This window comes from Terrapene carolina, unplaced genomic scaffold (genome assembly GCF_002925995.2).
Source record: "Terrapene carolina triunguis isolate 2854851 unplaced genomic scaffold, T_m_triunguis-2.0 Scaffold33715, whole genome shotgun sequence".
Lineage (NCBI taxonomy): Eukaryota > Metazoa > Chordata > Testudines > Emydidae > Terrapene > Terrapene triunguis.
Window position 1 is genome coordinate 4,420,293 of NW_020698066.1, and position 16,857 is coordinate 4,437,149.

Here is a 16,857-nt window from a genome sequence, read left to right on the forward strand (position 1 = left end):
TGCTAGATACTGAGAGTCATGGTATTAATAAAGACACTTTTATAATAAACCATGAATCTGATCTGTAACCCACTAAGCACCCTTTTTTGTCCTATGACTGCAGAGGTGTTAACAGGCTACTTCACCTTCAATGGTCTCTTACAATATGTGTTAACAGCTTATGCTAAACAATTGGTTCCACCTTGTATTTAGCTGTGATACTCAGAGTACCTTTCCCAGCCCTGAAGAGGAGTTCTGTGGAGCTCGAAAGCTTGACTGTTTCATCCACAGAAGCTGGCCAATTAAAAGATATTACCTCACCAACCTTGTCTTTCTAATTTTAATTAAGAATTTTATTTTCAAATCGATTGTATAACTCACTGATGTTGAGATGCAAAGTTTCAGGATGTTCAATGGAAAGTGGATGCAGCATTCTTTTAAACTGGTTTAACCAAATGTAATTTTTTAAGTACAAATGTCTGTTTTTGTTAGAATATGTAAGTGAGAAGGCAGCACACTGAAAAGATATCTTTTGATTTTTGCTTATGAAGGGCTGGGTGCAATTTCTGTCAAAGGTTAGACAAATGTTAACATCTACTGGACAGTATTTTATTAAGCCAAAACTTGCTGCCATTTGATGGAGGACAGATTTTGTTTAAGGGTATGACAAATAAACAACCATGTATGTTCTGAAGAAGTGTGTAGTTGTCATGATAATTGAGAGGAGTGCATAATACATTGCTGCTGTATCCATTCCCTCCATTCAACACATGAGGCATATGCCGTGCAACTCGCAGTCATATTAAAGTGGAATTGTTTGGCTGGAGGTCTGTACAAACTTATAATATTTTTTAGTGCTATATAATCACTATGAATACAGATATGCAGCTTTAATAGATTTGGTTAATATTTTCATGGAGTCTGAAACCAAAACATTCAGTTTTAATTTGTCATTAAAAGAGTGTTTTTCATTGTTAGTTGAAAATTAACCTTAATCCAAAAGTTTGCATGGCTTGACCATTTTGTTTTAATGACTTCCTCCTGATCTACACTAAAAATGTATATAGCTTTTTTATAAACAATGTCATGAAATGTCTTGCCCTCAGAATACAGATATTGTCACTGTTAATGCAAACTATCTGTCCTGTCATTTCAGGAATACCAAGAGTTGCTCAGTGTAAATTTAGACTGCCCTTGCGATTAATTTGCTTTCCAGCTCAACCTTCAAAAACAGCAAACCACAAACTAACTATTGATACCAATAAACCTCCTGTCAGTCTTGTGAACCTTTTCCCAGGTAGGACTTTTGATGGTGATGTGTCTGTAACATAAGAAATGTTAGGAATTCAGATTGGAATCTTTCATCATGGAGTAATGATAGGGTAATTACAAGATAATTGGCAAATGATAAATACAAAGCTGAATATTTTTGGTTGGCTTTAGTGTACGAAGGTATGATGTGTATTATCAGGATAAATCAATGTAGGGCTTTAAATTTTGTTAAAATATTATCATAATTATTATGGTTTACTGCATGGAAACCAACGTATCAAAATGCTTCATTTGTGACTCTGATGTTGCATTACTTCAAGTGTGACTATTTTTCCTTTACTGTATGTATTGATTTTCAAATGTATTTAAGCTTCAGGTAAGTAATCCTATAAAGACTTGCCTTTCTGGGTTTTTGTGTCTTCTGCATTTAGGTTTCAGTATAGGTTCCAGTGTTATCTGAAAGCTTTGAAAATTTTTCCACGTTATGAGTTTCTGTTTTATAGATATTTTTTTAAAATAGTGCATTTTATTTTATAATTTTGTGTTTCACATCAATATTATTTTATTGATCAAATTGAAAAATGTAATAAGACAGTTTTCAAAAAGGGAAACCTATTTAGAGCAAAATTTACAATTTGTCCAACGGCCCCAAAACAGTTTGTACTGGTCCAGAACAACACACATATTTACAGTATTTAATTAAAACCTATGTTGCAGACTTGTAGCCAAAGGAGTGCATCAAATTGTGTAGTTTTAAATTCATCTTTTTTTTTACAGTGGCTGAATAAGGAGCTAAATAGATCCTCTTTTGATCTATGAGGAAACTGTGGGTTTGTGTGGGTCCATTAATGCATATTGGCTATTCTCTCCCCTCCTCCTTCTGATTTTTTTGCGATGATGGTGGAGTTATGTACATACCCTTGGTCCAGCCCTTTTAAAACCAGGTGTGCTTTACAGTGCACTACATACAGTAGTAAAATTGCATAGTAGCTAATTTAACAAGGTAGATGGTGAAGAATGACTATGTACTGAAAGATGAGACTGAACTCTGAAAATCTAAAGGTCTTTTTCCAATAGGTTATAGAGTTGTGGGGCTCATCTGTGAAATTTCCACAGAACTTTGAGTAGAGGGAAGTGTGGAATTGCATCTCCCCGGGGGGAGCATTCTGGAGGTACAGTCTCTTCTGGGGCTGCACAGGATTCACCCTGTACTACCTTAGGGGACGTTGCAGATTGAAACCCACAGTGCCCTGGTCATGTTCTGTTAGGGGGAACAAACAAAGTGTGAAAAATCTGGACAGGGGGTAAGGGGTAATAGGAGCCTATATAAGAAAAGACCCCAAAATCGGGACTTCTCTATAAAATTGGGACATCTGGTCACCCTATGTTCTGTGGGCTGGTGCATTGGGTGGGAGAAGGGGCCCTGGCCATGCTTTATCTCTGCCTCTTTCTGGATTACTTACTTCCTGAAGGCAGCATGGACTAAGCAATCTCCACTCACAGGGATGACTGCTGTTCTCTGCCTTGCATGACTCCCTTTGTATGCAGATCTCCCTCATATGTATTACCTGTGCAAAGACAGTCTACCCTTTAATGTGGATCAGAAGTTTGCTGCAATCTTTTACTGAATTATAGCAAGATACTTATGTAGTTTATCTTCAATTTTCTCTTGTAGACTTTGCTGATCAGTCTAATGAAGATCAGGTAAATGTTCTGGGATTCCAGTTCTTAACTGGCTCTAGAATCACTCTTCTTGCTTCAAAAACCTCACGTGAGTAATATTGGAAATAATTTAATTATGGATTAAGATAAGATTATGGGTCAGATCATAAACAGGTGTGTGTATGCTGATTTCAACCAGCTGAGTGTCTGTCCACATGTAGTATATTAGTTGCTGCATGGGGAATTTTACACAGAAGTTCTCTTAATGTGAATAGGCATTTTCCCTGACCCTTCCAATAATATTTTAGAGAAGCAAGGAAATGCTGAAACTAAACAAAATCCTACTTAGTTATCGTATATTAGTTTTCTGAAAATCACTAAAAGGGCTCCAGATAATTTGTGTTTTTTTAAGTTATTGCATATACATTTTATAATGTCATAGGTCTTTATTCAAGACTGACAAATCTTTTTTTTTTTTTTTTAGCTTTTAGCTAGGTATTTAGGTGCTTCAAGATGCAGATAGGCATCTGGTGGGATTTACAAAACACGCAAGCAGGTTAGGTGTCTAATTCCACTTAACTTTCCATGCCCCTTGACTTTCAGTGGGAGTTAGAGAAACACCTAACAGATTAGGCACCTGTCTACATTTTTACATGCCTAAATGCCAAATTTAAAAACTAAAATACTTGTTGCCCACTACTGAGTTCAAACTGGAGGACATAGAATGGATGATATATGAACACTATCTTGATTAAGTGACAGACAGTAAAACTGGTTTGTTGATCTGCAATATTTTTATCCAAATAAAATTACAATTATAAAAATTAGAGTTACGGACACCTCAGGAATGGAGATTGTAACTCTGAAATGTTCATAACTCTAAACAAAATCCAGCTTCAGCTCCAGCAGTTCAAACTCTGGGCCAGGTTCCAGAGGCAGCTAGGCAGCTTCCTTTCAGACAGCTTCTTTCCCTGGCCCGGACAAACGTGTATCCCCCTCCTTGCCAGGGTGGAGGGGTGAAAATAGTGCATTTCCCTCCTGGCGGAGTGGGTGGGGAGGAGGGTGAAAACAGCACCCTGGCCTACAGGAAAGCAGCGCAGACCTCAGTGCTGCTCCTGGTCCGGCTGCCTTGGACTGGCAGCGGGAGCTCACAGCTTTGCCTGTGAATCACAGCATCTTCACTTCCTAGCTGTGTGGGGGTGGCGATAAGGGTGTGGAAAGGCACCTTTCAGATGCAATACAGGCACAGTACAGTATTTGGTTGGGTTTTTTTGGTCTCTGGTGCTGCCTGATTGGTTACTTCTGGTTTAACATGGTGTCCGGTTGACCAGTCAGTTCGTAACTCTGTTGTTCGTATCCTTGAGGTTCTACTGTAATCCAAATCACTAAGAAATGTGTGTTTTTAAAATAATTTATTCAAGATGGCTTTTATAAATATCAGTGGCATCAAGGTAAGGCATTCTAAACTGTGAGAAAATACTTAATATTTCTTTAACACCATCAAAGCCATTAAAGACTGGAAACATCTGGACAGTGGTTATTAAAGACCTTTCATAATATCAGTCATTTTACATTTATAGTATTCATATTTGTTTGAATTAGGTTATGTGTGCACTATTTGTGTGCTGTGTTTTATTGTTTGTTGACTTTTAATATTTGTTTAAGTTGACAGTAGAATTTAAACAGTTTGAAATAACTGGAACATTCAGTAATAGTTTCTAGGAACCAAAGAATTTAAAGGATATATAAATAGAGTTTTACTTATAAACTGAAGTTAAAATCAGTTACTTAGATTCCTATTTTATGGAATTGTTGTATTAAACATTTCACATGTATGGAATAGATCCATGTTGACTTACATGAGTTGATGATCTGACTGGCTAGACTGAATGTATTTTAACGTTTAGTGAGGACATGATTTTCAATCCTTTCACTCTAACCCCCAGGTTTTTCCTCTCCATTCTGATTTTGTTTATTCACAAGCTAGGAATGATGCTTCCAGTCTTAATATAAACTTTCCCACACTGCCTTATTTGTTTCTTAGACCTGACCTGTAAGGATCACACTACATAGAAGATTGAAAACATTTATTCTTCCCCCTAGTCTAACTAGGCATCATTTTTCTTGTCTTGTCTGGGAAGCCTTTTGAAAACAAATGAGGTGTTTCATGCCACTTTCCATGTAGTAACCTGTCGTATGGCTAATATCTAATTCACATTGGCAGGGGTAGCTACAAAATACAACAAATCTTTTTTGGTTAAGTTGTATCTTGGAAAAAAATCTTTAATGTGTATGAAACACTTTGAAAAAATATTATACATAAGGAAAGTCCATGTAGTGGTATTTCATTCTCAGGGCTTCTATGAGCAAAGGTTATCAATAATACAAATGCATTTAATACATTATGCTGTTTGGTAGAATTTCATGCTATTAAAATGAGTTGTGTTTGAATGGCTAAGTTGTGTGTGTCCCGGAGTGCGGACTGAATGTATAAGTATTAGGGACCACTCGTTATCCTGTCACGTAAATCATGTATTAGCTGTGTTTGTATAATAAAATTTTCCTTTTCCATGAGATCATTTGGAAGTTTTCTTTTTTTAAAAACAAAAAATGTGTAGAGCAAGTGACCTGTACCAGATAAACTGATGGTCCCTGGGAAAATAACAGTGCTTTGAGACTGAAGTCCTTTGCTGATGGAACAAGTACAGCATGGACCAGAGGAAGTGCAAACTTCTCCTGTGTTCCACCTCAAATGTGTCTCAATGCTGATCTGGAAGGACTTGGTGCAGTGGTGGTGAAAGTCTTTGTACCCATTTAGTTTATAGCTTCTTTGTTAAGGCTGCAAACAAGGATGCCAGTTACTGTGTCTGTTTTTACAATGTATTAGCTAATCCATTTTAACTAAGAATTAAAAAACCCTAATGTAGAAAAAGCATGTTCATCACATCAGCTAATCAAAATGAATCCTGGGGAGGAACTGGAGTTTCACCTTGAATGTATGTTAAAATTCAGCTCGCCCTTTAGGCACTAAGATTTTAAAATGTGTTAGCCAACATATTTTAAAAATTAAACCTTTTTATCCTGGTCTAGAAAAGCCTTTAGTGCTAATTATGTTGGAATTTTTTGTGATATGGATGCTTGTCTCCTACGCACTGGACTGGAACTCCTTTCAGATAAACTACCATTGAGTTGTAAACACTTTCAGTCACTCTCATCCTAGGTTGGATTTGAAAGAGTTTGTAATCCATTAATCCCCGGAGTCATCTGCTTTCCTATGTCAGAATTTTCTGAAAGAAATGTACTTGTAACTTGCAGTGGAAAAGCTTTTTCTACATTTAAACATTAAATTGGTTGACTATTATAAAGGCACTTGGAAAGCAGAAATACAGCTAATTGTTACTGCTTCCATTGAATTTCTATTTTTAGAGCATTGATGTGGTACAATTAAGGTTTCTCAGTTTCCCTTGTTCATATATACTTTTTCCAAATCTAATTAACCTTCTCCTTCAGCCTAATAGCCTACTAAGTCACATACAGTAAATGACTACCTTGCTCCCAAATACAGTTAGGTTGTGTTTGTATTGACCAGCAAAAAATGTATTGAAACTATTTTAGGGAAAACTAGGTGGGTGGTGCCCCACCCCCACTTTAAACCATTAATGTATTAGTTATGTCAATTATAAATGAAGTGGCTGTTGATTTGGTCTCAAACTTTCCAAGCTCATTTCACTAAAAGGAAAGAAAAGGCAAAATCCAATGCTGTATCCACCAGGCCCAGCCATTTCACTGTGAGATTTTAAAAAAATGGAAAGTAGGTTGAATGTTATCTTTAACAGATGGTGTTCTTGTCTTTAATAGACATGTTTTTAAATAAAACTTGCTTCTTTCCTGTAACTTTGTAAACGGAATTTGTCATTCTCCCTTCAGTGAAATGCCTATTCTGGGAGTAATGCCAGTGTTCATGTCAAACAATCTTGGATTACTAATCTTGAGAAAATGTTTAATAAGTATACGAATGTTCTAAAAACTTCTAGTTCATTTGATTTTACTGTGAACTTTGCTAACGAGTAAAAAAAATTGATTAAAAACAATCTCTATTTTTCTGTATCCAAGACCTTAGTGACCTTTTGCATCACAGCTGCACTTTTGTATTTCCTCTCAGACAGTGTATTGATGGATGAATAATGAAAAGAAATATGGCAGTGTTGTTCAAAAATGTCTCTCTGGATAACCATTATTTTAAAAAAAATTATTATGGTTTTCAACAGCATTTTCCTTTCTTTACTTTTAGTTAGTGTTGATTTGCTGTACAAGAAACTGGAGAGAGAAGAATTGCATACAAATATGATGTAGAATCAGAAGTGTAGCTTTTTTCTGTCAGCTGTATGATTTACAACTTATTAAAATATTATTTAACAAGGTGAATTTGTTGTTAAAGATGACATGGGCTAATGCCAATAACTGGTTTTTGTCTCGGTTTAATATTTTATTCTTACATTAACACCTTTTATCCAGCAGGATCACAGATCACATTACAAATTCTTTCTATACATTGATATAATTCCCCTATTATCTAAATTAACAACATTTCAGGTGGTGTGTGCAGCCATTCTTCATTAGGAAAGCAACACAGTGTTTTTTAGGAGTTGAAGTGAAGAATGGTTTTCTGCTTGAAACTGTTGTGGGAATGTTGATGTAATGTAAAATGTAATTATTCAAGATAAAATAGCCATGACCACATTTATTTATTTATTTATTTAAATGAAGGTTGTCAGGACCTTAAATGGGATGGGGCCTGGTTATCACTGGTACTACGACTTTGCTTGTATGATGATGCAGCAGTTTAAGTCACCAAGAGTGCTCAATCTTAACATTTTACCTGATTTAATCATGATGAGGCTAGAGACAGTGAATTTTAAATGAGGGATCTTCAACTTGTAACTTCTCTTCCCCAGTTAGGGTGACCAGACAGCAAGTGTGAAAAATCGGGACAGGGGGTGGGGGGTAATAGGCACCTATATAACACAAAGCCCCAAATATCGGGACTGTCCCTATAAAATCGGGACATCTGGTCACCCTATCCCCAGTTGGTTTATCAGAGTATAAATGAGCCAACACTGATCACACTGCAAGTTGTATCCGTTCTCCAGGGTTTTTTCTGGATGAATATTGTAGATGGGTGATGGTGCTCAGAAAGATTTAGTTTTGAAAGGATTATCATATATTGGTAAAATGTCATTGTATAGTTTTTATAAAGTTTGTGCACGAACCCAGAACACTGGATGGGTACATTTTAAAACATGAGATGAATAAATAAATAAGAGAAAGATGCCACCTCTATCAGCACAGTGCTTCCTAATAAAACTGAAGAGATACTTGGGGAAGGACTTGGAAGATATGGCAAGGTTTACATCTGCCCCTCTTATTGAGGGTGCATATCTGTCATTTATTCCTAAAGTTCACATTCTTGGTGCATTATTAAATTTCTAACTGCTGTTGAACAACTGTTTACCAGTAATATCTAGGCAAGTCTCTCTTTAATCTCAGTCTTCCCAGAAGATTTCAACTGTTTCTTACAGATACGGATTTCGATACCATAATCCATGCTTTTCTCAAAATTAATTTACTGCAATGCATTCTGCTCTGGGATCTATACTTGTTGCCTGATGGTTTCTGGGTAGAATTTAATTTGTTGTTTTTATCTATATCTTTGAACATACAGGTCTGAGAGAGCCACATGTTTGTTTCCCTGATTCTTGACCCATACCATAACTCAGAGCATCCTAAAGGCTACTTAATGTTTCATTAATAGAGGTTCCGTAGGGATCGCTGTGCTGGCCTTTTGTTACTGGAGTGCATTGAGCTTCAGCTCTCATCCTAACCTGACCAGGAAAGCTCATTAAATCTGGGTGGTGGGAGTGAACAGCATAGAGCTAGTTATATTAGCTTTATACCACTACCCGGGGATTCCCCATACATTAGAGGAATCACTGGCTGCTGTGTTAGGGCAGTTCTCCATCCCCTTTGTGCTCCATGATCTAGCCCAGGGGTTGGCAACCTTTCAGAAGTGGTGTGCCGAGTCTTTATTCATTCACTCTAATTTAAGGTTTCGCGTGCCATTAATACATTTTAACGTTTTTAGAAGGTCTCTTTCTATAAGTCTATAATATATAACTAAACTATTGGTGTACACCTCTACCCCGATATAACGCAACCCGATATAACACAAATTCAGATCTAATGCGGTAAAGATCAAAGCAAGTTCGATATAACACAGTTCCACATATAACGCGGTAAGATTTTTTTGGCTCCCGAGGACAGCGTTATATCGGGGTAGAGGTGTATGTAAAATAAATAAGGTTTTTAAATAGTTTAAGAAGCTTCATTTAAATTAAAATGCAGAGCCCCCCAGACCAGTGGCCAGGACCCGGGCAGTGTGAGTGCCACTGAAAATCAGCTTGCGTGCCGCCTTTGGCACACATGCCATAGGTTGCCTACCCCTGATCTAGCCCTTAGTTTACAGTAAATAACATTCAAGCAATAAATACTTTCATACTTTGCTCTTGGTACAACAAAGTCAAGTAGTCTGATATTGCTCTTGTAGAATTAAGACTATAACTTGTGACTAAAAAGAAATAGCGTTTAAGTTATGTACTTATTTTGGTGAAATCATATTTTGGGGACTTAAAGTTCTGCATAAAACAACTGACCTGGTTCAGGTTCTAGAAGCTTGGGAATCTGGCTACAAAATTTGACTATTAAGTGTTGGAAAAACATGGATAAAATTACAAGGATAGGTAACTTAGAACTACCTTAGGTAGATGAAATGTCAGAAATACTTGAACAACACTAACAAAAATTGTTTTTTTTAATGAAGCCTTTTAAAAAGATTTTGGAACTATTTCACAACTTGGACTAATTCCTTTGTATAATGACTTATCTACAGAATATGAACTAGTATATATGGCTTCATCTTTCTTTACTCCTTTTTTGTTTCTTTTTTGTTTTTAAAGAGCGGTATAGAATCCAGAGTGAACAATTAGAAGACCTTTGGCTAATCACAAAAGAGCTCACTTTTCGTCTTGAAGAACATTTCAAGAAGGAAAATAGCAAAGACTTCACATGTACCTTTTCTGGTTCAGTTCCTTTACAAGAATATTTTGAACTAATTGATTGCCATTTTGAGGTATGTCTCACAATATTTAAGCTGTTGATAGATATGTCATTACTTTCTAATATTCAGTTTTGCTCACTATTAGTTGTCCCTAATCCCTACCACAGTATTTCTGTTTTTTTTTTTCCAAATGTTAACTGGGGCATCCCCTTGCTACCTTAATGATGGGCTTCTGATCTAGTGCATTAGAGCCTGCAATGCAGCTGTATTGAAGCTTGGCTTGCCTAGTGGTCTGAACTCAGGAATGGGAATCAGGATGTCTTATCTCTGATTTGACTCCCTTTGTGATGTTGGGCAAGTCACTTAACGTCTCAGTTTTCACATCCGGAAGATGGATATTTATGTCTTTGCTTACTCTCACAGTTCAGGGCAACTGCACCTGTATTCCCCTTCTAGGGTCCATCAAAGGCACTCACTCTAGGCTCCTGGCTCCTCAGCCATCACCTATCTTCTGTAGAGACTGCGTGTGTCTCCCTCCTGACTGGGATTTTGCCAGGCTTCACAGTTCCCTGCCTACACTGTGATATCCTCAGCAAACCAGACTTCCTAGAAGGCTAGTGTCTCCACTCTGCTTTCTCCTTAGAGGTTATGAACAGTGTAATTGCCCACAGTTACAACTTACCACACAGCTCTTTCTAAGCAAGCACATGTATTCTTAAAATGAAAGCATTACAGACAAAACATATTAAAAACAATAAAAGAACCTACGTGGATGCTAAAAATCTTACCAGAGGTCACCCTAACTCCAAACTTGGGCTCTTGTGGGTATCAGTTCTTCAAAATCCACAGCAGGGTTTTCCCTGCGGTTACTAGTTCATAAATGTCTCTAATTCAGAACCAGAACAACCATGAATAGTTTGATTTTTCTCTTATAAAGCTTGGGCCTTTCATCTTGGTCTCATGTAGCAGGTGACCCATTCCTCAGGGCATAGCTTCAATAATAAAAGGTGGTGTATTCACCTCACCCTAGACGATGAGTTCTCAAACTGGGGGTTGGGACCCCTCAGGGGGTCGTGAGGTTATTACATGGGGGGTCGCAAGCTGTCAGCCTCCACTCCAAACCCTGCTTTGCTTCCAGCATTTATAATGGTGTTAAATATATAAAAAAGTGTTTTTAATTTATAAGGGGAGGGGGTCACATTCAGAGACTTGCTATGTGAAAGAGGTCACCAGTACAAAAGTTTGAGAACCACTGCCCTAGACATTCCCCAGGAAAACCACTTAACCAATTTTGTTTCCAAAGTCCCTTCTTGTCTGGCATATTGTTCAGTATAGTCCTTTGAACCCACAGGTCTAACATATGTCCCATTTCCCGCCCCCTCCCCCCCCCATCCTGCCGGTGAGAAGTTATATGCAATCCCACCCCACAATAATACAAAAACCATTAATTGAATACAGTGGACTCTGAAAAGACTTAAACTTAATTCAGTGAGTTCTCCCAAGGATATGGCAGGAAATTGCCATATCTGTCACACTTACATCTCAGAGCTGTTAAGATTAATTAACTTTTTTATAAAGGTCTTTGAAGATGAAAAGGTCTGTATTAGTGGTAAGCATTTATTTATTATGGAAGTTAATTTCTGAATAGAAAATTATTTAAGTTAGTGATGTTTCAATGTAATAAAGCCTAAAATTCTCTAGTGCTTGAAGTCACACTATTTTAGCCATTACTGTCAAAAATGTAAAGTGTTGAAAATTATTCTAAAAACCATTATTATGTGTTTAATTTCTGGAAGGTGGAGCATGTGTTAGCCTTGAGCAACCCTTGTGATTGGGGAGCATATGGTTTCCCTGGGCAAGTGATACAAGTGGGGATGATACTCTGTGTACTCTCCACATTGTGCATCTGGACAGGAGCTGACCATAATCTGGCTCTAAATTCCTCACTTACTCACTTCATTTTAATGGTGAGACTCGCTCTGGAATTTGTCGCTGGTGATGTGCCAACTTACATTTGCTATTTTTAACAATTTAATGCCATGATATTGAAGCCATGAACGTTTGTTTTGACCGACTTATTTTGTTAACCATAAAAAGTCCCTTTAGACTGAAAAACATTGACTTCCAGTTACCTCTTTTGTTAAGGCAGCATTACAAAATCTTCACACACATTTGTTGGCCCAGGCACAAACCCTGCACAGTTTCCCTCCTGACCATGATGATAAAAAAAAAAATCCCAATATTTTAGCTAGCTTGTGTAAATTAAATAAAAAATAAAATAAACCAAACTAAATGTGCTGCCCACCGCCCCAGGTAAGTTAGAATTTGGCAAGCTGCGTGAAAGAGAATAGCTCTTTGAAAACTGTTTCTTTTCAAAGGTAAAATACCGCAGGGTTCTCAACCTTTTTCTTTCTGAGGCCCCCCCACCAACATGCTATAAAAAATTCCGTGGCCCACCTGCGCCACAACAACTAGTTTTCTGCATATAAAAGCCAGGACCAGCGTTAGGGGGTAGCAAGCAGTGCAATTGCCTGGAGCCTCATGCCACAGAGGCCCCCAGGAAGCTAAGTTGCTCAGGCTTTGATTTCAATCCCAGGTGGAAGGGCTCAAGGCCCCAGACTTCAGCCCGATGCAGTGGGACTTCAGCTTTCTGCCCTGGGCCCCAGCGAGTCTAACACTAGCTCTACTTGGCCGACCCGCTGAAACCTGCTTGTGGCCCCCTCGGGGGCCCTGGACCTCTGGTTGAGAACTGAAATACTGTATGTGGGGCAAAGGTGGTGACACATGGACATACAAATTAAAGATAATTTTTAAAAGTTCTGTGGTGCTGTCCCATCACTCTGAGACATGGGGCCATCATGGAGAAAGACATAAGTTCCAGTCAGGATACCGTAAAGTTTTGGAAGGATCTGTGTAGGCCCGAGCCTAGCTTCAGAGTCCCCCAGTAGTTTCGCAAAGTGAGTTGCATAAGTGTGCTCCTGCTTCCACCTGACCAATTTTTAGAAAAATGGTGTTGACCAAAATGAGTCAAAAAAACGAGAAACACTGGGCACAAATATTTGTGCCTTGGAGTATCATTTCAACCTACATGGGGTTTATTTGACACATGGCTCCAAAAACAGTTTAAAAACTCTATTATAACCAAATCTAATTTTCCTTTTTAGTCACTGTATAACTGTTCTGAGTATGATCATTTTCTTTAATGGCTAATCTAAGACACAGCTCATATGGCTTTAGCCTGTATCCTTTGGCAATAAGGGGATATGGCTCATGATGTATTATAGCTCATAGCCCTAGAGTTTTCTCTTTTTTTGGCTGTAGTGTGCTGCCATTTGGGTATTGAAGTTCTCTTGCATGAGAGAAAGCAACAGTCCTGAAACACCCAAAGATGCCAAAGCACGAGCATTACTATATTCTAAATAATGTAACATTTTTATTTGTTTAATTTATTAAATCTTTAGTGTGTATAAAATTACGGAGAGTGCTACTGAGTGAATTCTGAAAAGGCTGGACTTATTATTAAGCGTTTATATTCTAGTAGTTGCCCCAAACCGGTAATGCAGATTAGGGCTCCGTTGTCTTGGGTGCTGAGCAAACAGAAAAGAGAGAGAGTCTCTATGCCAGAAACCCTGTAGACATGTATTTTTCTTTGCCTAAATTTTAAGTTTCCAGGGCACATCCCTGCTTCATTTTGTTTCCCCCAAGTGGTTGAGTTGGATCACAGGCCTGTTTTCCATGATATCATTTTAATATTTTATTACATTTTCTCTAGCATCTAGTTATAATGTTTGTGTAAATCTTTGTATCGACCAGCCCAATTCTGCTCCCAGTGAAGCTAGCAAAACTCGCATTAACTATAATCAGAACAGGATCAAACCTAGAGAGAGAAAAATAGAAGGTTGTATGTTGTTAACTGGCTAACTTTGACCAATCCTAAATAAATCGTGAAGCCTAAATTAAGCCTAAATACATTTTGAAGTTTGAAAAACTGGTGTGATTGTGACTATAGTAAGTTAGCCACCAATTAACATATCATAGCCTTTGTCCATTCTGATGGCTTGTGAAGGTGCATCAGTATTTATTATCTGGTTAAAGAGTCTCCTCTCTCTTGAACAGAGCAAAGTTCTGTTCCGTGTTATCACGGCAATCCTCATGTTTCCCTCCCTGTTAATTTTGACAGACCCTTTTTTTTTTTTTCCGGTGCACTGCAAGAGTATCATCTGAGATTTTCTAATTCCCTCTTTATTTCCTCCCACTCTCAAGGGTACTGTTTAGTTTGCTCTAGCTTCCCTGAGCTGTTCTACGTGGATATCATGTTGATTATCCATTATCATGGTTTGTATCTTCTGTTATGCCAGCCTCCTTTTTGCCGTTCCCCTTTTATGGTCACTTGAGAAGCATTAGGGAAGACTAATGTCATATTGCCCATGTCCTGGGAGCAGCACGTCTTGCAATGTTTATTTTGCTGACTTCTGGTATTCGCAGTGTGCCAATCATATGGCGGAAAGTACCTATTTGGAGAACTCCAGTTACTGCTGGAGAGCCAGTTTTTAGAATGTCTTTCTGTTATGTGATTGTTGTGCTATAGGGACTTGTACTGGAAAATAAAATAGAGAGATCATTATACAGATAGCTGTATGAATTTTTATTGTCTGGATATTTGATATATCATTTTGCCAAGTTTTTGTGGTTATTTCAAGAAAACTGGCTACAACACTTGACCTCCGGATATTTGGGATGGGGCTGGGAAGGTTTCCCCAAAAAGAGAAAATCTAATCTCAGCAAAGGCAGAATTTATTACTTTAAATCGTGTTCAAAGACAGTCATAACCCTTCTCTTTTTATGCAGTGAGTATTATATTGAATATGTTATACATATGTGCCACAGACACGCATACTGAACTAAGGAGAAGTCCTCATATGCTAGCGGTGATGAGTTAATTTCACTCCTGTCATAAGACCTCATGATGAGATTTTTGTGCCTTATCACAAATTACTGTGGCTGTCAACAATTATTTTCAGTCTCAATAATAGCTGGCATTATTGCAACCCGTTGGTAGATCTCATGATGAATGTGAAATTAACCACACCAATAGAAGCTGCAAATAGTTACTGTGACCATAGAAGGCGGCTGTTTGAATTTATAAATTCCAAGAATTTTATTATTGTTTTACCATTTCATTATAAATGTGTGTTTTGAAGGTAAAAATCTATCTACTGGATCAGATTGTTAATCTGAATTTTTGAAACTCCATAAATTATAGCTTCGCTTGAATGCTGAAAAATTTGAAGAACTGTTGTCTGAAAGAGCCATACAATTTAGAGCTATTGAACGACGATTACTAACTCGATTCAAAGACAAAACACCTGCTCCCCTCCAACATCTGGACACCTTGCTAGAAGGAACTTACAGACAGGTCAGTGCTATTTGTTTATGAACCCACTATATTGTTGCTAAAACTCAGTTTCAAGCACATAAGCTGTATTTTCCTGGTTACATTTACCAGCCACGAGACCAGGAAACTGTAATTTGTTTAACTTAATATTCACTGCAAGTTTCCAGATGATTTGCAATGGTTTTATTTAATCTACAACCACAGAATTTCTACTCCTGGGTCACACCAACATAACAGCACATCGTTCTTTCCAAACTGATGTGGATAGTGTAAATATTTTATAGTTCATGTGAAAATATTTTATAGTTCATCGCTTGTATAAATATTTTATGGTGCACTGTAAACTGGTGGGAATGGTTTGGCTGGTGAAACAGTCACAACAAAATAATCTGAGGCTGACCATGTCCTTCCTCAAAGGTTGTTATTTCCTGAAGGTTTCAGAATGCAAGAGCTACAATAAAAGTAGTAAAAACAAATAAGCCCAGTTTGGTGTTATTTGGTGTTATCCTGCCAGAAAACAACAGAAAAGCCCCAGTGTTGGTTACTACCTGAGCCCATATTGCTTGAGTCATCCCTGTCCTAAGGCATGTTCCTCTTCTGTCTCCCAAGCAGTCACTTTCTTGGCATTTCATGCCTTTCTGCTAGAAAACCTGATTAGTCTGTCATCTCCAGCCTGCCTTGTTGTTGCCTCCTGGTAGGTGCATGGTTCCGAGATGCTTTTAAATTGCGTTATTGAATCTAATTTTTAAAAGAACTATCAAACGAAGTCTCATTCAGCATGTGGACAGAATGCTGCACATATTGAAGTCAATGTGGCTTTGCATAGGCAAGCAGTCCTCCTGTGTTCTGAGAGTTGCTGATTCGAGACCTAAGAATATGATCAGAATAAAACAGTTGAAATGAACTGTATTTGATCTGACATTCTGGCTTTATACTTGTGGGAGCAATCAACTCAATATCACATTTCTGACTGAATTTTTTTTAAATCTACTATTGTTGGAAGTTATATGTAGAACTACTGTAACAGAAGGAGAGCAAAGAAATATTTCTCTCTCTTCAATCTATTTACTTTGTATATTTGACAGCATTTTCTGTATAACCAGTTTCACTGTTTCCTCTGTAGAGACAGTCAGTCATTTTCTTTTGTTTGTGTGACTCTCACACTGCCCAGAGGAGAGAGGCTTTTTTAAATTAGGAAAATATGGTACTAAAATCACAATAATTAGCATGGAGATTTAGGCTGGGTTGTTTATAAATGACTAGATTTATTTTGTAAAATATATTGGCATCTTGACAGAAAAGGTTATAACAGCATTCTTATTAGCAGAATTTGTCTTGAATTAAAGTTAGAACTAAACTTTGGTGATAGTTTGGTTCTTGTTAGACATGGTGTAGTGAACAGGGCCGGCTCCAGGCACCAGCCTAGCAAGCAGGT

The 16,857-nt window shown here is 37.6% G+C and overlaps 1 protein-coding gene across 1 annotated transcript in view; it reads left to right on the top strand.

Annotated features, from left to right (window-relative positions):
• The window catches only part of LOC113409489 (protein PTHB1-like), a 476,973-nt gene that overhangs the window by 105,148 nt on the left and 354,968 nt on the right, over positions 1–16,857 (top strand). The window contains exons 16-19 of the mRNA XM_026663464.2: positions 1,136–1,276; positions 2,927–3,022; positions 9,927–10,099; positions 15,291–15,443. Coding sequence (XP_026519249.1) covers positions 1,136–1,276; positions 2,927–3,022; positions 9,927–10,099; positions 15,291–15,443 — 563 coding nt within the window. The remainder of the gene's footprint in view (positions 1–1,135; positions 1,277–2,926; positions 3,023–9,926; positions 10,100–15,290; positions 15,444–16,857) is intronic.